This window comes from Corvus cornix, chromosome 17 (assembly GCF_000738735.6).
Source record: "Corvus cornix cornix isolate S_Up_H32 chromosome 17, ASM73873v5, whole genome shotgun sequence".
Taxonomy (NCBI): domain Eukaryota; kingdom Metazoa; phylum Chordata; class Aves; order Passeriformes; family Corvidae; genus Corvus; species Corvus cornix.
The window spans coordinates 9,699,333-9,720,918 of NC_046346.1; the positions used below are offsets into that span (position 1 = coordinate 9,699,333).

The 21,586-nt window shown below is 46.6% G+C and overlaps 1 protein-coding gene across 2 annotated transcripts in view; it reads right to left on the minus strand.

Annotated features, from left to right (window-relative positions):
* The window catches only part of PNPLA7 (patatin like phospholipase domain containing 7), a 117,821-nt gene that overhangs the window by 67,233 nt on the left and 29,002 nt on the right, over window positions 1-21,586 (minus strand). For both annotated transcript variants that reach the window (XM_039561815.1, XM_039561814.1), the window contains exons 18-20: window positions 18,143-18,274; window positions 16,576-16,699; window positions 4,838-4,951 (exon numbers count right to left, since the gene is read on the minus strand). In XM_039561815.1, the coding sequence (XP_039417749.1) occupies window positions 4,838-4,951; window positions 16,576-16,699; window positions 18,143-18,274 (370 nt within the window). The remainder of the gene's footprint in view (window positions 1-4,837; window positions 4,952-16,575; window positions 16,700-18,142; window positions 18,275-21,586) is intronic.

Below are 21,586 nucleotides of genomic sequence, written 5' to 3' on the forward strand. Positions count from 1 at the left end.
AGGGAAACCCAAGCTCAGGAACTGCCTAGTTTTTGGCTGTTAACACACACACACACACACACACACACACACACGCTATTTAGGCTCTACACAAGTTGCCAAGAGGAACACCAAAAAAATCCAGTTCTCTCTTGAACTAAGAGAGGATTTCACCTGACTCAGGGCACCAGCACCACTGTTGGTCATTATTCACCAAGTGAGACTCATGCCAACTTACCCTCACCAGGCAGTGCAGGAGCATGGAGCTGACAGAGGCAGAGTTGCTTTTTGTCCTGTGTTTTTCTGCTTGGCAGGGGGAAATCCTCCACACCACTCTGCTGAATCACCAGCCAGCTCTTACTACCCAGTCAATTATTTCAGAACTACTGCACCTGCTATCCCTTCATTACTTTATTACTTCTGCTTGAATGGAGAAAACAACATCATAAACCCTGGGTATAAATCACTCTCCTAGACTAACAGCCAAGAAAATCGGACAGAGAGAATTCATTTGGTCCATCCCTCTGCTCAGCACTAAGCATTACACCACTGATCATTTTGGAAGGGGTTATAAAAACAAGTAACAATCTTTTAGTCTTTCTGGGGAGCAGAATGAGCATTTTCTCACTACCCAACTGCTGCCATTTCAGTTCAGTCCCAGTTGCTCTGTTCCAGTATGGTGAGCAGCTTCTGCCCTTTCTAGCACAAGACAACTTTATACATCTGAAAATAGCCACCATGTCTTCCCTTAACCTTTCACAGGCTTTTTGTCTTTATAGCTCAGTATTTCTAAGCAGCACTCAGCCACCTCCTTGTCCTCCAGACTCCCTTCCTTTGGTCTGCCTCTGCCTTCAGATGTGCTGCCACAGGCTGGTGCTGAAGCTTTTCCACCATCAAGGAAAATGTCAGGGCTTCTTCAGTCCAGAAACATTCTGTTAGCATAGTTTAGGGCTTTTTTGCAACTGCATGACACTGTCCAGGCATGGGCAGCTTTTGATCCTCTAATGCCTGGATTCTTTTTCTAATAAAGTGAACCAGCCCCTGTCCTCTGCACACCATTTATCAGTTTCCAGCTCTTCTCTCCATTAAGATCCTTTTAATTTGGATGTTCTAGTTGTCTCCCAACTTTCTACCCTAGAGTTTTGCTCCATCACTTCAATTCTCTCTCACTTCTGTCCTTCCTCTCTCACCTGCATCCAAAGCAGCGTGGGCAGCAGGGCAGGGGGATTGTGCCCCTGTGCCCCTGTGCTCAGGTGAGACCCCACCTGCAGTGCTGCCCCAGCCCCGGGGCCCAGCACAGGAAGGACCTGGAGCTGCTGGAGAGAGGCCAGAGGAGGCTCCAGGGGGATCAGGGGGATGGAGCAGCTCTGCTGGGAGGAAAGGCTGGGAGAGCTGGGATTGTTCAGCCTGGAGAGGAGAAGCTTTGGGGTGACCTCAGTGTGCCCTTACACATGAAGGTACAGGAAAGATGAAGACTCTGTCCAAGGGTCTGCAGTGCCAGGACACAGGGAATGGCTTCCCACTGCCAGAGGACAGGGCTGGATGGGAGATTGGGAAGGAATTGTTCCCTGGGAGGGTGGGCAGGCCCTGCCACAGGGTGCCCAGAGCAGCTGGGGCTGCCCCTGGATCCCTGGCAGTGCCCAAGGCCAGGCTGGACATTGGGGCTTGGAGCAGCCTGGGACAGTGGGAGGTGTCCCTGCCCATGACAGGGGTGGCACTGGATGGGCTTTCAAGGTTTCTTCCTACCCAAACCATTCTATGATGGACCTAGCAGCCAAAAAGAGAACACACGAGGCCTCTGAAATCATTAAAATATTTTACCTTAAATTCTTGAGAGTCTGAAGGCATTAACTGCATAAATCACCTACATAAAGTCTATCTAATGTTCCTCTTTCTATTTCTAGTGGGGTTCTAAAATAATCCCATAGAAAAAAAAGTAAGTTCACACATTTTTTATCCCAGTTTTACATCGACTTAGAATTTGGAGACCTCAAACAGCAGCACGAATGTGTCTTTCTAACAACCTGTGTTGCAACACATTTCCTTAAAATATCTATGTTAGCATTTTGTTTCATTGCAACTAATTAGCAAGACTATAGGCAAGTCTAGATAAAACCAATTCCATACTGAAAAAGGTCAGGAATTTGAGGCTGATGGGCTGTACTCTGCAGACATGGGAAGACAATTGAATTCTATTACAAATAAATGTTTTGAATTGTGCTATAAATGTAACATTCGAGCTCAATTTTAACTGCAAAGCAGAGATTCACAGCTCCACAGAGATCACTGTTCAGGGGAAAACAACTCTGCCAGCTGGCAGAAAGGGAAGAGAGAGAAAAGACACTGAAATAAATTCCTGCCCCAGATAAAGAGGCAGAATTAGAACCCGGCCTTAGTGCAGAGCAGTGTTCAAAGCATTGCTCAATGTTTAGGCCAGGCTGGATGAGCTTGGAGCAACCAGGTCAGGGGAAAGCTCCCTGCCCATGGCAGGGGGTGGAACAGGATAAATTTTAAGGTCCCTTCCAACTCAAACCAGTCTGGGATACTGGTAATTTACAGTCTGTATGTTTAGCAGTTATATTTAAAATCGTCCACTACACAAGCAGAAAGGTGGGTTTGAATCCTCCTTGGGTCATTTCCTCCCTCCTGGATCAGTCACAAGGACAGTGATGGTTGACAGCAGCTCCAGAGTGGATGTGACATGTTTGGGATGTCCCCAGTTTGTGGGGAGCTCTGTACTGAGCTCCCATTTCATGAACCTGGGCAGGGAATCAAATTAAATAGAGAGGAATAAACTCACAGGTCTGTTCAAGTGAGCTCCAGGGACCAGAAGTTCCTTAATAATCCCCAACAGAAGTTCAGAAACACTTCAGCAAAAATAATGCTTACAGGGAAACCAGGAAGATAATTTTTCACTGACATAACTTCCAAACACTTATTGCCATAATTAAATTCTCCTGGCAATAATACAGATAAAACCCTATAGCTTTGGTACTATGAAAAAAAAGTTGCTACAGGTGTTAGGAAAGCAAGAGAATACAAGTACTTAAATCACATTTATTATTTTTGCAGGTTATTTTTTTTTTAAGAAATCTGGTAAAAAAAAAAAGTCTAGGTCTTAAAGACAGTAAAATGACAAATCAGAAATAATTTGAAGTAACAGCATTAAAGAATTTCCTTTAAGGCCAGTGCAATGATTTAGTGCTTAGTATAATGTCCCTGATGCACTTAGGGACAAAAGAATTAAATTTCAAGTCTGTCAGTCTCCAAATTTTCAGGAGAGAGATATAATGTCAAGTGAATTAAAGAGGATGGATGAGCTGATGGATTCAAGGGGAGCAATCAGAGTGTTCAGGACACACACAGATCTGGCAGGTGCAGAATGAGGATCCACAACCTAAAATGGCAGGAAGAGGGAAACCAACCCCCAAATATCAAAGCTCTGGGAATAAAGGCACAGAGAACCAAGGGCGGACTCTGAGCCCCAGTGAGGAGGAGGAACGAAGAACAATTCTAAAGTGATTTTAGAAGCCAAACTCCCATTTCCCATCAGTAGCACTGAGTGAGTTCCACTTTGCTAACATCCTGCATTTACGTAGGACCCTTCCCAGATACACAAAGCAGCCCTGCAATAAAAACCTGCTACAATTGATCAGAGGACAGAGCAAGGAAAGCTGGTGGGAGCCTGGGATGGATCCGCTCAGGTGGACAAGGAGCAGGTGATGTTTTCTCAGAATGCATCCCTCGAACATGTTGGGGTTTTAGGAGCTCTCCTGGGTTTTTGTTGTTGGTTTTTTTTTTTGGTTTTTTTTTCCTATTAAAGGAATTTTCCCCCCATACATGTTGCTAGGGGAACAAATGGCTAGGTACTTAAGAAAAACAAAAGACCTGGCTGCTCTTTTTGTTTCACCTGGGTGTGTGGGCAGTCGGTCTTGGCGTTTGGACAGAGAGGGAGTCTGCTTCTCTGCTTCTTCAGCTGCTTTTCCTTTCTACTGGAGAAGCTCCGGGATCCCAAAGCCCACTTCCCCTGCCCTGGACAGAGAGGGAGGCTGCTTTCTTTGGGTGCTTTTCCTTTCTGCTGGAGCAGCCCCGGGATCCCAAGGCCGCCTTCCCTGCCTCGCTCAGAGCTGGGCTGTGGCCGCCCTGCCCCGCCATTGCTTCGAGCCTTCGCTGTGTTTGTAGCCGTGCTCGCCCTGCCTGCCCAGACCTCCGGGGGGTTCTCCGTTTGGATACATCTCGTCTGCCACTCGGGATTTGTGCTCATCCCTGCCGTTCCAGCCTGCTGTTCCCGAGGGTCCAGCCGGCCACCGGGATCGGCTGCCCAGGGATTTGTGAAGATTCTTTGTTCCATCCCTTCCCAGGATCCCAGGGCACCGGTGCCGCGTGCTCCCCGAGCTCGCCCCGGAGCGCCCCCTGCAGCCGCGGGGGAACCATCGCACCTGCCCTGCTCACCGGGAGCCGCCAGCGCCCCTGCCGGCTGCGAGCGGAACTGCACCCGAGGGGAAACAGCCTGACAGCCGAGAAGGCTGGGACTGGGTTTGTGATTGTTTGCTGTTACTGCCGTAGGTATTGCTGTTTGTTTGACTGGTTATACACATAGAGATATATAATAGTAAAGAACTGTTATTCCTATTTCCCACATCTTTGCCTAAAAGCCCCCTTGATTTCAAAATTATAATAACTCGGAGGGAAGGGGTTTCCATCTGCCATTCCAAGGGAGGCTCCTGCCTTCCTTAGCAGACACCTGTCTTTCAAACCAAGACAGCACAGAAAACCCAGAGGGTTTGGTGCTAACGGGGAGTCTGAGCCTCTCAGGCATCCTTTGGGAGAGACAGGAAAAGGCTTTTAATTCCCTTACCTGGGGGAATTTGCGTTTGATGGAGATGAGAGCCCCCTCCGGGAGCTTGGCGAGCTCCGAGTCCCGCACCGCGTGCACCGTGGTGGCTCTGGGCTGGTGGGTCAGGGCCTCCACCTGCAACAGGGACAAAGCATCAGCGACAATCCACAGCCTGCCACAAACATCAAACAGCAGCATGGAGAGGCTGAACTGTTCCCAAGAACTGGTGCTGCTCCCACACAGCCAGAGCAGAGCCCTGCCCATCTGGGCATCTGAATGAGCACCAGATATTATAATAATAATACAATGCCTTGTGCAAAACACCCAGCTCAGTGACCCCACTTCCACCAAGATCCCTCCCTGGAAGGCTCCACGTGCACAAAATGGACAATCCAGCCAGCCAGAACATCTTGAGCTCAGAAACTTGCCATTAGTCCAGAAAAGTGAGACCCACTTGCCAATATTAACTTGAATTTTGCCAGCACCAACTGCTCTGCATGGAAAACTGCACAGGGAAATTTAAAGCACCATCATTTTATAATCCTTTGTTTTTTGCTGAGGTACCAGGGATGTTTTGTTCTGTCATCAAATTTTAAACTAATTGTATAGAAGGGGAAAAAAAAAAAACCCCTCATCTTTGTACATACATTTATGGAGAAACAAATCCCCTTAAGGCTCCCCAAAGGGCTGTATAAGATGTTCTGTTTTATCTCTCTCCTCTATTACCAGCTTTTTATCACAGGTTCTTGGCTCTGCAATTTACCTTCCTCCTCCTGAAAGCAGGTTAAGAGTTTCAGCTGTTAAAATTAAACCTTTCCTCTCAGCCAGGCACCTCCTGACTGAGTTTAATTTGTATCAAGAAGAGAAACACTCAAACTGTCCGAGATCCTTCTCCACAATTTCGGTGATATATGAGTGCATAAAATTAACTGTGCTCCAAGGGGCTCCAGAGCCTTTCAGAAAAGATGAAATTTGTAAATTCGTAGAAAGGAGAATTAAATTTTAACTTTAAACACAGCCTCGGGGAGGGTTTTTTAGCTCCAAACTGTAACTTTGTCTTTTTGACAGAGCAGAGGGCACAGGGAGACCTTTTCCAAACCTCCTTCCCAAGGAGCCATTCGAATCTCCAGATTTGCAACACCACCAGTCCCAGAGACCCCTGCAAGCGGTGACTGCAATTCCCAAGTGATTACAGAAATTGGATCTTGGACTGTTCTTACATACAGGTGCTGTAGAAGTCTTTGGTACCTTCATTTAAATACACCCCATGATTCCAGTGTGGAAAATATCTGGGTTCCAGGCGCTGCACACAGGGAAATTCAAACTGTGCTTTCCCCTTGGGTATAATCATCTGAGTTACCCATCTCTATATTTATTAATAATCCCAATTATTCACTTATTAATTGTCTCCGAGAAGCTGTGGCTGCCCCTGGATCCCTGGAAGTGTCCAAGGCCAGGCTGGATGGGGTTTGGAGCACCCTGGGATAGTGGATGGTGTCCCTGCCCATGGCAGGGGGTGGGACTGGATGGGATTTAAGGTCCCTTCCCACCCAAATAATTCTGGGATTCAATAATTAATGAAATAGTTCCTCTCCACTGAAGTGTGAGGGCTCTCATTTGGATCATCTGCAGGATTATTCTCAACCTTCACTACAATCTCCCCTCTTCACACCCTGTGGTTTTAGAGCCTTTTTTGCACTGGTTCTACATTTCCTGCACATGGAAATCTGCCAAACCCATTTGGTTTTGGCTATCCCCATCTCCTTTGGAGATCAAACACATTCTAACATTGAGTACCAGTTCTCCCCTGAAAATAACACTTTTTTACTCTGTATTTTTTAAATAAACCATTTGAGATATCAACTGTTCAGAGATTCAGATATTTTTCCTCTTGTTTAGGAAAAAGCAGAAACCTCATGCAACATGAGTATTTAAAATAATTTCAACCTTAAGCCACATTCAAATCCTTGGACTCCTCTGCCCAGTGAGCCTTTTGAACAGGTTTTCTTATTTTTCCAGGTTTGTAAAAGTACAAGACTCAGAGATCCAGCTTGAACTTCAAAATGAACAAAATCCACTTGTGATCAGAAGACCACAGGATTATTTCCTTGGCCATAAAAAGGGAAATTTAACATTCTGATCACCCACCACAGCTGCAGCAAACAACACAAAACCACCTCCACAATAACATTAATAACCAAATGTTTCAAGAAATAGCATTATCTTTCAGATCTTACTGACCCTGACTGGGGAGAGTGTTCATTTATATATTTGATTTCATAATCACCCAAGGCTCTCTCTTGAGCTGCTTCCCAGACTACCATTAGCATCACTCCTCCACACCAGCACAAACACAGCCACAGCATTTGCTCCAGTGCAAAAAAGAACCAGTGGAGTCTTTGCCACTTCTCCTCAGCCTCAAGCCAACACAGCCCTTTTCCTGCTCGAGGCAATTGTACATCTCTGTTCTTCTCATGTCACATCCATTCCTCCTCCTCCTCCCTAACAAGCCTGTAAGTAAGTTCCACCTCACTGCCCATTTTTGGGCTTCTCTTTCAGGTTCCTGCATTTGCCATCGTTGTTGCTCCTCTCTCCCTCCAGGAATCCTCCAGTTTTCCTGGAGTTCACTGAATGCTGAGCCCACCACGTTCTCTGCTCCACCTGGACTGGCTGCTCTTCTCTTCACCACCTCATTACCTGGTGATGTTTGGTTTCCCCTCATGCAATAAACTCAGCAAGCCCACACTGCAGTGCTAATTTCACTTGGAACTCCAGCTCTCCAAAATCCTGCTGTGCCTTTTTTTAGCAGCCCTACAAAAATGCTGAATGTTCCCTTCGCCGGGGCTGACCCCTTGGCTCCTCATCCTCAAAATCCCTCTCTATCTCCAGCCCACCCTCAGAAATCTGTCATCCATCACTGCCTTTACTTCCACTCCCTCTAAATCGAGGGAATTGCACAGGAACAGCGTCTCAAATGCTGGAATAATTTGAATCAGAGAGCACAGAACCATTTCCAGTGTTATACACTCTGTGGTTCTTGTTACTAATCATGGTATGACCATGGCTGAGGGCCCTCTTGCACTGCTGTGGTTCTGTTGTTCCTAATACTTACAAAACAAATAAAAACACCCCAAACCCCCCCTAAAAAAACCCCAAACCTAAAAATAGACCTGTGCTCTTTGTACTGTTCCAGTTAATTCTGACAGGGAGGGGGTTTGAGAAATCGAGTGGAAGGGACAGAGGGATGGAACTGGATGAGCTTTAAGGTCCTTTTAAACCCAAACCAGCCTGGAACTCCATGATTCCCACACCTTCTCTTAGTTCAGTATTAAATAGTGACAAAACCAGGTTTTGCTGCCTCCATCCCATACGATGCACATGATTCACAACCCTGCCTTACAAGTTCTATCTGAAGAAAAAGTGTTGCTGTAAATCTTTTACAGGGAGGGGAAAAGCAATTTATACTCTCACGACCTCTTTTGACTTCATTTCCAACAGTCATTCCTGACAGTTCTTTACAGCTTTCCAAATGACACAGTTGGGAGGTAAAAACCAGCAAGTGACATATTCTGTGAGTTGGTCTAAGTACAAATTCCTTTCTGAGCTGCATTCAAGAAATCACTTTATTTGCTTAAGTGTCGGTGTGTGCACAGCCCCAGTGTCCTGAGCACAGTTATTCTCCTGCTCAGCCTTCAGCATCTCTGAGACTTCCTGGAGGAAACTGGGGCTGGTGTAGGGCAGTTGATTTGCTGGCAAGAAAATGTTGCTTCCCTAGACAAATTCAGCCTCAGTCTGACAAACTGTTGGGTGACTTTTCTCACAGTCGGAAGCCACTAAAAATACAAATTATTTCCAAGTAGTTTCTTGTGGAGATTGTTTCTTTCCAAGTGAGATTTCAAGCAGATCTAGGTATAAGGAGACACATCCAGTGCAAATGTTCCCAGCCACAGGCCTGTTCTCCCCAGCCTCCAGCCAGGAGCACATTTACACCAGTGGCTCTTCCCATGCATTCCCATCCCATCCATTCTGTGGCACACTGCCTTCAGCCCCTCTTCACCATGGCCACTATTCCAACCAAGAATCTTTCATCCTCTCACACATCATATTTCTTTCTCTCCCATCGATTTTTCCTTGCTGCCAGCTCACAAAAAGCAGAGATCTTTCCTCACCAAGGGAACCCTCCCTGTGGCCCCTGTGCTGACACGATGCAGTCAGAGGACACAAGTGAAAGATCACAAGGAGACCCTGGGAAGCAGGGCAGGACCCCAAGGATTATTAAATTATGTAGCTTAAGCTCTTCATTTTCCAAATCCTCCTCCCTAACAGCCACAATCTCTGTCTGGTAGTTAGCCTGATACTTGTATTGTCTTCTCTTCAGCACAGGCTAGGCTCCCACCAGGAGCATCAACAGAGCAGGCAGGACCTGTCCTCACAGGGTGCAGCTCCAGACACAACAGGGTGACACTGGGGGTGCACAGACACCCACCTCTCCTCTGGAAAGACCATCTGCCAAAACTCCATCACTCCATTCTGAAACACCCACCCCAAAGCAGGCCAAGCACCACACAAAGCCACCAGCTCACCCCAGTGTGCTGGGGAAGGACACAAAGGACAGGGATGAAAGGACATGCACCCGAGGAGGGATAAGGAGAAGAAATATCAACACTGACACCTGCTGCTAGTTCAGGAGGCTCTGGAGAAGGAACAGGCAGTGAGGCAGCTGACAGGTAGCACACCTGTATCTCAAGGCCACCACCAGCACTGGAAGAGCACAGAAGAGCCACCTGTGGATTGTCACAGCAGTGCCTTTGTCCAGACAAGGACAGGAGCTGCTGCAGCTGCAACTGAAGCCAGTGAGGCAACACCATCAATGCTCCATGAAGGGCAACCAAACACTAAATGGAACCCTGGCTTTCTCTGGCTTAAACAAGCTGCCCTCAGACCCTTCTCCAGCTCACTTGCACCTGGAGCAGCAGAGGATGCTCATCTCAACACTGTTTGCTCCAGCCCCAGCTCAGAAGGACCTGAAACATTAACTTGCTTGTATCAGAAAAGGACAAAGGAGGAGACACTGCTGGAAACAGTAAATGAGTGGGAAGAGCAAACAGACAAGCTGCAAATCAATGCTATTTGTGGGAGCAGTGCCAGTGGATGAACTCAGAACACCATGTACTCTTCAAAGTTGTTCTAACAACCACCTTCTGCAATCTCCTGTGTGCCAAGTTAACCCCGTGACTGAGGACATCCAGCCCTTCTGCTGTGTGCAAAGAAGAATCCAAACCTCCCTCTCTCATTTTTTTAATAGATAAACGTTTTAAAAAAACATGAAAGACTTACACACACTCGTGCATGTAAGTCTTGTGTATCTATATGTGGCTATATGCAAGTGTAGATCTAAAACAGAGGTAAAAATCCAGTAAGGCTGAGCTTGGTACCTTTTGTAATTAGGGCAGATGGAGTCACGCCACAGGTTCTCCCCAAAGGACTGAGCCAGGACTTTGTAGCAGTGCAATGACAGTCCTGTTGCAGCAGTGAATGTCATTAAGGGACAGAAAAGAGCAAGATCAAAGCTGGGAAGGGAATTGGTAACAGCCCAACCTCCTGTATTTAAGTTTTACTCCTTATTTACATGTGGCTGTAGAACATATGTGAAGTTTCATGCACGTTTTGCTGCCCTAAATCCAACATTGAGGTCAAAACACCACCAAAAACCATGTCAGAAGCCACCTGAGACACCCACACCAAACACCCACCAAAACCATCACATTTATGCAGGCTGTTGGAAGAGGATCTGCAAGTGCAGTGCCCTGGGCAGGCTGCTCCTCTTTGGGTGAATTATACCTGAATTTCCTGAACAGAGATAGAGAGAACAATGATGAGCTACACAAGTACTTTCCTAGAAGGGAGAGATCCAGTTGGTTTGGACTCAGCTTCACACAAGAGCCTCAAACCTGGCTGGAACTTTATCAGGGACCCTTCCCCATCCTCCACTGCCAACTCTTCCACCAAAACTCCTTCCTGTCACCTCCACTGGGCTCTCCTCCCACCACTCACTGCCCTCCAAGCATTCTGGTGGTGATGACAAGGATCACACTTGTCCCTCTCTCTCTCTCAGTGGCTTTTATTTAACGATGCTTGCCCAAGAGGAAAAAAAAAAAACCAAAACCAAACAGGTTCTATCAAGGAAAACAAAAATTTCTATTGTGCATTTGCCAGGGTTAAAGGGGATGCAATATTAACCTCTGCTGTTCCCCAGCCAGCCTAGTTCCACATAGAATCCCTCAAAATGGAAGGGAGAAAGGAGAAGGAGGCAAGGGAAGTAAAAAGCTGTCCTGCAGGGGATCAGGAGGTGTATCAACGGTTGATAGCTGGACTTAGCAAACATTATCACAAAATTTCAGGTGGAAGCAGGAGGGAGACACAAAATATCTTAAGGAACATCAGCCTAATGCATGAAATCATCTGTCTGGAGCCCAGCAGGTCACAATTTCCATCACTATCTGTTATCAAAGCTCCTCATACTCTAAAAAGAATGTGGCCTAGGACACAAAGCACATCAAGCACTCTGCAGTGATATCTGAGGCAGCTCCACAGCCAAATGACTTTCCCACACAACACAAATCCACACAATTTAATGCCAGATCCTGTCAAAGCCGTGCTGTGGTTTTCCCAGCCAGCCAGGAGAACACTGAACTGCACCACAACAATTTGCAGTTCTGGGTGATCTCCTACCCTCAGCAGCTGTTTAGAACTTGAGGCAAACAAAGATAAAAGGAAATTGCGGTGGATAAAAAGAAGAAGTAGCTGTAAAGAATCTGAAAAATAGACAGCACTCAGCAGCTTCATTCAGGGAAGATCCTCATAGGAAACCAAGGTTCACACAGATGGTTCAGATCAGTGATTTGAGTTTTAACAAAAACACCCTCAAGATGGGCTTGGAAATCAGGACACAGCTCATTTCATTCTGATGCTAATTCAGCTGTGCAAATGTGAACTCATTCCTCAGGGCTTCCTCTGCCTCCCTTTGGGGCTGGCAAATACTGGGGGTTTGCTGTTTGTGGTCTGGAGTTTGGTGTGGGGATTGGTTGCTTGGGGGTTTCACTGGATGGTTTGGATTTTTTTGGCTTTGCTTTTGTTGGTTGTTTTAAACACGAGTTCACACCTAAGATGCTGCTAGGAAAAGAATCATTTTCAGGAATGTATTACCAAGAGAGAGAGGAAAAGATGAAAAGAGAACAATCCCTTCCAGGGCCATGTCTTCCAGCCTGTTCCTGAACCTCATCCACCACTTCCCACAGCTACAGGCTGTGCACAGTGTGCCTGAGGTGACAATAACCTGAATTCACCTGAAATAGCTTTGTAGTATCTTACAGCTTCAGCAAATGAAGTAGCCATGGTTTGACAAAAATCACAAAAATGCAAGGAATTGGCAAAAAAGAAATCACATGTTTAAAAAAGGCAGAGCAAAGCAGCCTTAATGTGGAGGGTGCAGTGACATTCAGCTGGCTTTGGAGCTGCCTGATAACATTAATACTGATAAAGAACAAAAGCCTGACAAGTGTAATCCTGATAGTTCCCTTTGTGTGATTCCTTTGAGGATTACACAGCAATTAAAGATTTCTAACAGTGTTACATTTCCAAAGGACAACGCTCCAATCCCCTGAGGAAATCATAAGCCATTTACAGATTCTTCTTGGGTTTCAACTTTTTAGAGAGAAAAAAGCCATGGACATTTAGCTGTCTTAATTAGATGAACAGCTTAACATCTGAAAATACTTAAAATGTCTTATTTCTAGAATGTAAAACATGATTTCCTGCCCAGCAGGACCAGTGTGCTGCAGCACTGGCAGCTGAGGGTTCTTTTTCTGCAATTTGTCCCTGTGTTCCCAGAGTCAGTGCACAATGCCTTTCTGCACTTGTTCAGCAGTTTCTCTACCCAGAAGTGACTGTGTGTAGCCCTCCTGATAACAGGAACATTCTGGTTATTAAAGAGAAACAGAAAAGGTCTTGAATTAATCAAAACACTGCTGCAACTTCCCCCCTCAGCAGGTATTTTTGAAAGCTGACTGGTTTTGGGTCAGACCCCGCACACAACAGTGTCCTGGGAGGGGACACTGCTGGTAAACCCAGCTCTAAGCCACCGAAAAGCCCAGCTCTGGAAAATATTTGGAGTTAACAGCTGTTGCTGAGGGCCCTGAGACCTGCCTGGCATTCAGTCATCTCCCCAACACCGCAGCCATCCTTCAGAACCAAAGGAAGACAAAGTGTGGCCTTGCATAAAAGCCTCATTGCATTGAAGGTTCCACCAGCTGCAGGTGTTTGAAGGGCGCAGGCAGTGCACAAACAACTTTAATTCAGCAGCAGATTATTCTGAGGGATGCCTCTGATGGGTTTGTTGCCTTCTCCTCACCCACTGCTGTCCTCCCAGCAGTGCAAAAAGCAAAGAACACCCACCTGAACACATGCTTGGAGTTGTGACCCTGTGTTCTGACAACCTACTCTGCAGTTTGGAATAAACCACGGGATAATTGCCCCAGTCCCAGCAGCAGTGCCAGGGAAAACACAATGTCAGAGCCTGGGCAGCACCTGCTATTGACAGGCACAAAAAGCAAATTAAAAGGAATCCTCTCTCACCCACAACAAAGTGCTAATGAGAGCAAGAGAACAAGAGGAAAAACTACAATTTCCAGTGGTTAATCAAGATCAAAACCAAAGCAGCAACATCGAGAAAAGAAGTGAGAGATAAGCTAAGATTTAGAAGAGAGAGATAAGATAAGCATTTTAAACAAGTAGCTTGGTAAAGAGAAGCCTTTTCATGCTATCAACACACGGTTGGCTTCTCTGATCTCCTCTGGGATCACCTGGGCATGGCAGAGGTGATACTAGAAAAGTGACCCTTTAGCTGGCAGATAAAATTCACATTTCAACGTTTTTCCATAAGTGCAGCTATAGCAATGGACCACCAAATTAAAAGAATTCCCCTAAATAGGTCAAATCTTAGTCTCTGGAAAGCAAGGCTTACATCAACTGTATTTCAGCAGGGAGGGAATTATTTAACAGATTCATCATTGTTCTTTAAAAATTATTTGGAAATTTTTTCATTGAGTTTTGACTTGATTTGACCAGATACACTGCCTGGAGTTGCCCATCAACAGGGCCAACAGCAGCCAGTGTCCCTCCATAAAGGCTCCCCCGGAGTCAGGATCCTTTTCCCCTGACACAACTGTCCTTGTCAGCTCTTCAAGGAACTCCACAGGGAAGAAACTTCAGTTTCTAATCTGTTCTTCCCCCCCCTGCATCGACAGACCTCAGGAACAGATGCCATTGAGTCAGTACAGGGAACAAAACAGTTCGAGCCACAAGTTGAGCCTGGGGAGCGCACGCACACGCTTGGAAATGAACATCTTGTCTGAAACCCTTCATCTTGCACTGCTTTTCTTCTGAAAGCAGGAATGGCAGAGCCTAATCTCTTATGCAAATGACACGTGGCATTTTAAAAGTTCTGACATAGGCAGTAAACAAAAAAACATCAACTAAAGACTCTCGTGTTTTCTAAGTGCCCACAATTACGGATGACACGGGAGGGTCTCGGAGGCGTTCAGGGAGGAACAAGCCACCAGCTCCAAAAAAACCAATTACCAACACCAACTGCTGCTTTCATTCCCTTCAAGCACCCAGAACCCCAATTATGTTAATGTCAGGGAAAAAAACCCCAACCCTTCAGCAGGTTTTTAAAGGTTTATAACAGATTCTGCAGAAGGGGATAAACAAAACTTTTGAAAAGCAAAAATACCATTTCGCTAATGGCCTCTGCATTAATGCTGGCATTCTTCACAGATCCTCCCCCATGTTTGCAAAAGGCAGCCAGAGCATGGAGACACTTTAAACAAATGGCAGAGTGAGTCAGTGGGGCTGGGAGCTGTGGGCAGGAAGGAGATGACAACGTCCATGGAGTCACTAAAGTCTCCAACGTGATTCATGTCATAACATGGATCCAAAACAGGGACTTGTGGTTGAGGTACAAACTGCACGGGTATTTCTATATCCCTGCCTGGGCACTCAGCAGCAAATGTGGCACTGTTACAGCACACACAGCCCAGTGCAGCCACCAAACCCACCTCCTCCTTCCTCCCCAGATAAACAGCTGGGCCAGCCTGGAATGCTACACCCAAACAGCACCAGTCCTTGCACAGGGAGGTGGAGTTTGGACTGTTTCATAGAATCACTGAATTGTAAAAAAGATTGGGTGGGAAGGGACCTCAAAGATCATCCCAGCCCACCCCCACTGTCCCAGGCTGCTCCAAGCCCCAATGTCCAGCCTGGCCTTGGACATTGCCAGGGATCCAGAGGTAGCCACAGCTTCCCTGGGCACCCTGTGCCAGGGCCTCACCTCCCTCTGAGCACCATATGCTGCCCTGTCACTCAAAACTGCTTTCAGAAAGTAGAACAGCTCTGTTTTTAACCTGGGAGCGCTGCAAAACTCCAGGAGCTTGACAGTGAAAAGCTGCAGATCACCACAGGCAGAGGAAAGCAGGAGAATGCCTGGATGTGACAAAACTGACAAACCCTTCTTCACACACCAAAAGGCCTCACACCATCGTGATTAGTCACAAAAGATGTCAGCTTTAGTTCCTGTCAAACCATGTCATTTTACCTTTAATGAGGTATCCCAAAGAAAGAAAAAAACAAATAAAACTTGTGGGTGTGCTTTAGCACATTCCAGCACAGACCTGCCTCTCCAAACACCATCCCAAGCCAACACAACCCCTCAGCTAGAGCAGCACGGAGTGTGGGAAGAGATCCTTAAATACTGAGCACATGGAGCTATCAAGTATGGGACAAGCACCAGCCCAGCCCAGCTCTGTCTATGCTGGGAGCACCACCAGAACTGCCTCATGTACTCCACAGGCACAATTTTGGATCAGCTCTCTAAAGGGAGCTTTGGACTCCTCTTTCCCCTTCACTCCTACAAAAAAGGATTTCTTCCCACAGCACTAATCCCAATTCACATGTTTTCTGGCTTCAGAGCTATGCTAATTCTGCCCATAAACAGATGCACGTTCAGTGTTTAGTTTTCAGCTCAGAAAGCAGAACAGGGACCGAACAACAAGCTCAGAACTTCAGAAATCTTCTGATTTTAAATATAAAAATCAGACAAGCCACACATATTTATGACTCCTATTTCTGCTGTTATCTAGGTCTGAGAAACAAAAAAAATGAACATAAGAGAGAAATTAAACATGGATAAATACTACAATTTTGAAATGAACAGTTGCTTTAATAACTATAATAATTACACACTCCCTCAAAAACCTGACAAAGCTTTGAAGTCAGCTCTGCTAACTCTGAGGAGGCTGGACTAGACACTTCCAGGGGGGGCTCAGCCAAACTGAATCTTCCTATGGCACTAAATTTATTCAAATCCCCATTTAGTGCACATTCCTGCAATTCTTCCAGCCCTGATCTAACAGGCTGCACTGCTCTCACTGGGAGGAAAGTAACCCATAGCACAGAGGAGCACCAGGCAGGACCTGCTCATCTGGCAGTGACCTTTTTTGGGTTTATCCTTCTTTTCAAACCAAGCCTAACAACCCCACTCACCAATCATTACAAAAGCTTTCCAGGCAGAAGGGAGTTTGCCACATTTTCAACTTCGGAAGCCCTTAGGATAAACAAGGGATGGGAGCACGACTGTGTGTGTTTGGCATGGAATAAATCCCAGTTTCCCAGCTGGACAGGTCACTCTGACCCCCTCTCACCACTCCAATGAGGTCCCCCCGGCCGTACTCCCCGGTCAGGTGCTTCTTGCCGTCGTCCATGCGCAGCACGGAGCGCAGGCGGCCGTTCAGCACGATGTACGTGCAGTCAGACTTGTCACCCTGCCTGCAGGGAAAAGAATCCATAACCAGCATTAAGGAAGCATCTCTGCTCAGCAAACAACTCTGGAGGCTTTGAATAAGTTGGTGATTTTTCCCTGCCTGGCTTGGAAGACACAGGAAAGTGTTTAATTGACAGGTAATGAGCAAACGAGGAATGGAACAGGCACTTGTTAAGAGGTGACTGGAAGTATGTTTAATGTGTAAATGTACAGGCTGTGCACAGTTAACTGAGATAAGGAGTGATAGGACAAAAGGGGAATGGTTTCCAACTCAAAGGGAGTAGATTTAGATGGGATATTGGGAAGGAATTGTTCCCTGGGAGGGTGGGCAGGCCCTGGCACAGGGTGCCCAGAGCAGCTGGGGCTGCCCCTGGATCCCTGGCAGTGCCCAAGGCCAGGCTGGACACTGGGGCTTGGAGAAGCCTGGGACAGTGGGAGGTGTCCCTGCCCATGGCAGGGGTGGCACTGGATGAGCCTTTGTCAGTGTGGGGTTCCATGTTAGCACTGGAAGGGGATGACCAGGGTGTGAGTGGGCCCCAGGGGACACCACAGGCTCACTGCTGGTTACTCAGGAGCTTGTTCCCATTGCAAGGTCAACGTAGATGTGCTGAGGAATTCTGCAGGTCAAAGAGAAAAAGCTCCAAGTGGCTCCAGATTTGGTGCACACACCTTTGTCTACTAAGAACATTTTGCTCTACCCAGCTGGCACAATTAGGAGTGCTGCTTGGAATGCCACACTTCTGGTGGTGGAGCTCAACCAAATGCAAGGAATTCCAGATGATTTTAACAAGATACTGACAGCTGGGAATGCTTTGATGCACAGAGTAACCCAAAACTTCCATTAGCATTGGTGCTGCAGGGATGGTTATAAAAACTACAATCATACAGATCATGTCCTAAATCAGACTGTTACTCTCCCACCACTGCAACAACCACATAACAGCTCAATAGAATCCTAGTACATATCCATATGTAGGTATCCATATCCATATCCATACCATATCCAAGGTAACTTTTGCCCCTTAAACACAAAATGGCTATTTTTAATTTACTACTGAATAAGCCTAACTGAATTACCTTTGAGTTTTGCTGTTTATTTCAGAAAGGCTGAAAACCTCTGAGCAATAGATGTTCATGCCCTCAACAATGCAGAAACTACCACCAGAACAGAGAACTGTCTGTGTCTTAATCAATTATGTCACTTTAAAAGCTTGCCAAGACAACAGAAAAGATGAGGAATAGTATGAAATAATTTAGCAACACATGGAGACAAGAGGCAGTGTTGAAGGTACTGCGGAAAGAAAATAATCTCAAAACAGGCAAACAGATAAACCCGATGGAATGGCTGATAAATACAGTCTGAGGTTCTCATTCCACCCATCCCCAAGGGAGCACAGCTCATGAAGCAGGAAAATGTCAACAAACGTACAATTTTGTCCACATCTCACCTGTACACAGCTCGTCCAGCCTCCACCTCCATCCAGTCCAGGGCGAAGTCAATTTGCCTGACAAAGGGGGACATTCTCTTCACAACGGTGTGGGCCACCCCCAGCACCACACTGGGCTGCTCCCGCATAATCCTGAGGAAAAAGGCAAGTGTTACTGAACCCCCTCCCCAGAACAGGAGTAGGTGCCCACAGGCACCACATCCCAGTGCAGCTGGGCAGAAACTCCCAGGCCACACCCCACTCCTGCCACCACCACTCTCATCAGGGACTCTCTGACAAAACACGGGGCTGCCCAGCTTCCAACCCAGCCCAAATTAAATGGCACTCAGAGCTGGCACTGTCCTAGAAGCAGGATGCCAGTCCTGCTGTCTGGCCCTTCTCTCAGTGCAGCAGGATGGACAGGAGCCACATGAGCTCTTGTGTATGAGCCACCCTCCTCATTTCCCCCTCACACAGGTCTCTCATGACTCAAGGAAATGTTCATCCTGTCCCCAGGATCTTCCCTCCCTGCTGTTCTGCACATCTCAGTCTCTAGCTCGTGCTCACTTTCCCCCACATATCACATCAGAATCTTTTTATATGTAAAGTCTGATGCTCTGAAAAATAAAAGACCTGCTCTGCATTTCAAATATTCCCTTTTCCCTGTCGCAAAGACCACAAAGAACTGAAATATCTCCTAATAAAGCTCCCAATCTTCACACTGAATGTTTTTAGCCGTGCTTAAAAGTCTCTAATAATAAAGACATCATGTAATTCAATATGTTCCTCAAACTGAAAAACTTTGAGGAGGTTCTGCCAGGACAACCTCAAACTCCATGCTGACTGCAAGGCCTAGCACAAATCACTCTCACAGACACCTGGGAATTGTTCAGGGATGTCTAATTTCTCATTCTTTTTAGACTGAAGATCACTGCACCCTGTCACAGAGGGAGTGAGCACTCAGATACCTCCTGAAGCACACCCAGGAGTGAATGAATCACACATGTCAGGTTGCTCTACCTGTAAAGGCAGCTGATCCTTCCTGTTCCTGTGCAGCATCAAGAGCAGACTACTAAAAAATGGTTATTTCACAAGAGAAATAACAATTCACACAGAAGCAGATTCGTGTCTGCAGTCCCAGCATGAGAAGTGCACACAGAAAGATGAGAGAGTTGCATGAAACCTGCTCATGCAAGGCTTCTCCAAGCCCCAATGTCCAGCCTGGCCTTGGGCACTGCCAGGGATCCAGGGGCAGCCCCAGCTGCTCTGGGCACCCTGTGCCAGGGCCTGCCCACCCTCCCAGGGAACAATTCCTTCCCAATATCTCATCCAGCCCTGCCCTCTGGCAGTGGGAGGCCATTCCCTGTGTCCTGGCACTCTAGACCCTGTAAATTTGTCTCTCTCCAGGTTTCCTGTCAGCTCCTTCAGGCCCTGCAAGGCCACAGTGAGGTCACCCCAAAGCTTCTCCTCTCCAGGCTGAACAATCCCAGCTCTCCCAGCCTTTCCTCCCAGCAGAGCTGCTCCATCCCTCTGATCCCCCTGGAGCCTCCTCTGGCCTCTCTCCAGCAGCTCCAGGTCCTTCCTGTGCTGGGCCCCGGGGCTGGGGCAGCTCTGCAGGTGGGGTCTCACCTGAGCACAGGGGCACAGGGGCACAACCCCCCTGCCCTGCTGCCCACACATTTAGAACACAAAAATCCAGCCAGCAAACACCATTACCAAAAAGCAGCACAGCTTTTCTCTCCTGACCTCTTCTCTTGCCCGGATTTTTCCCTGCCATCCCACCATTCTGACCAAGATACCTACAGACACACGGAAAATACCCAGCCCTATTCCCACTTCTCAGCTGATTCAAAAATTAAATAAAGCCCCTAAAAATTCGTGAATGGTTTAGCTCATTGGTTTTACTCCACCTGCTTATTTAGCCCTCAAAGTCTCCTCCCACACAGGCTGTCTGCTGTTGTCAATAAAAGCCATTTACTCTTTTCCTCCCTCACAATATAGATGTTAATACTTAATGCATTCAAAATGCAAACTACTAACAGGCTTATTTTATTTCCACTTGCAGCTCTCTCACATCCCTCAGTGCCACGCAGCTTCTACAAGAGAATTAACACAGCAGGTAAGACCCACCCTTATGCAAGAGAAGAGAAAAGAGGTTTTTTCCCCCATTATCAGCCCAGTTTCCTTCCTCTCACGTGGGCATTTACATCCTTCTGCTTGGCACATGCCTGGCACTGGGAAAATTAAAATCCAAAGCTCTGTACTACAGAGATTTCTGAAGGGACTTTGAGGATTCTTTACTAGAAAGCTCACCAGCTGTAACAATGAAAGGGCTAAGTGGTTTCTGTGAATGCCTGGAACTTCTGCAGATATTCTTGGGGATGTGGCTGCGACAGGATTTTCAGCTTAGCTGGCAAGACCAAATAAAAATCAAAGCATTCCTGCTTCTCTGGCAAGTGCACATGATTAAGCCTCCAAACTGTGAAATTTACTGAAGCAGAAGATGTGAGAGAGCCACTGGTAGCACAGATCCTGAATTTATTCCCCCAGGAGATCCTGGGGACAACTTGATTGCCGTTTACCAGGAGCTGCATGCCGAGAGTGGCAGCTCCCAAAGCACTGCAGGCACATCCCATGGAATTACCCCTGGATTCACCTCACCTTCAGCCGGTGCCACCCCTGGATTTGCACACTGCATCTACAGACAGTCATTTACTCATGGAAGCACCACACAAAAGGCTCCTGCCCTGAAGTTTCAGTGGGAAGGATTTAATCCAACATCCAACACTCAATTCTCCACGTCGGGCTCTTTGCCTCATGGCAACCATTGACCATGTGCTTTCTGCTTCACCCTCTCATTAATTACTGAGAAAAACCACAGCCAGTGTTCCAGGGCAGCACAGAGGAAAAGAGGAAACACATGTGACAAGAAAGCAAGAACGAAATTACAGAGAATAGGAGTTCTTGTCAAATTTCACCAGTCTGTAAGCTAACAGAAAAATACACAAATTAAGACAAAAACTATTCCTCTGAGATTCCAGGCAAAGGAGAAAGCCGAGCATTGTGGGACTATGAGCATAGAATTTCCATAAAAATGGAAAATAGAACTGCATCTTATTTTATTAACAAGTTTTTTTTCTCACAGAGTTCAAAGCAAAAATGAACCAACTAGAAGAAATGTGATGCTTTTCAAAGCCTTTCTCCAATGTCACTTTTAAATATGGGCACAGGAGTCAGAAGTGCCATAAAGCCTGTAGTTTAGGACAAATTGTGAAGATGAAATGCTGGAATATGACAGAGCTTGTAAAATGGAGAGAACAGATAAGGGACTTGAAAGGAGAAAAAAAAAGATTTGGAAAGGACCCAAAAATGATGATGAGGTGATACATTGATAGGTCCTGATCCCTGACTGGCAAGGGATTAATGGAAGCAGAAAGGTAAGCTGGAATAAACAAGAGGTAATTC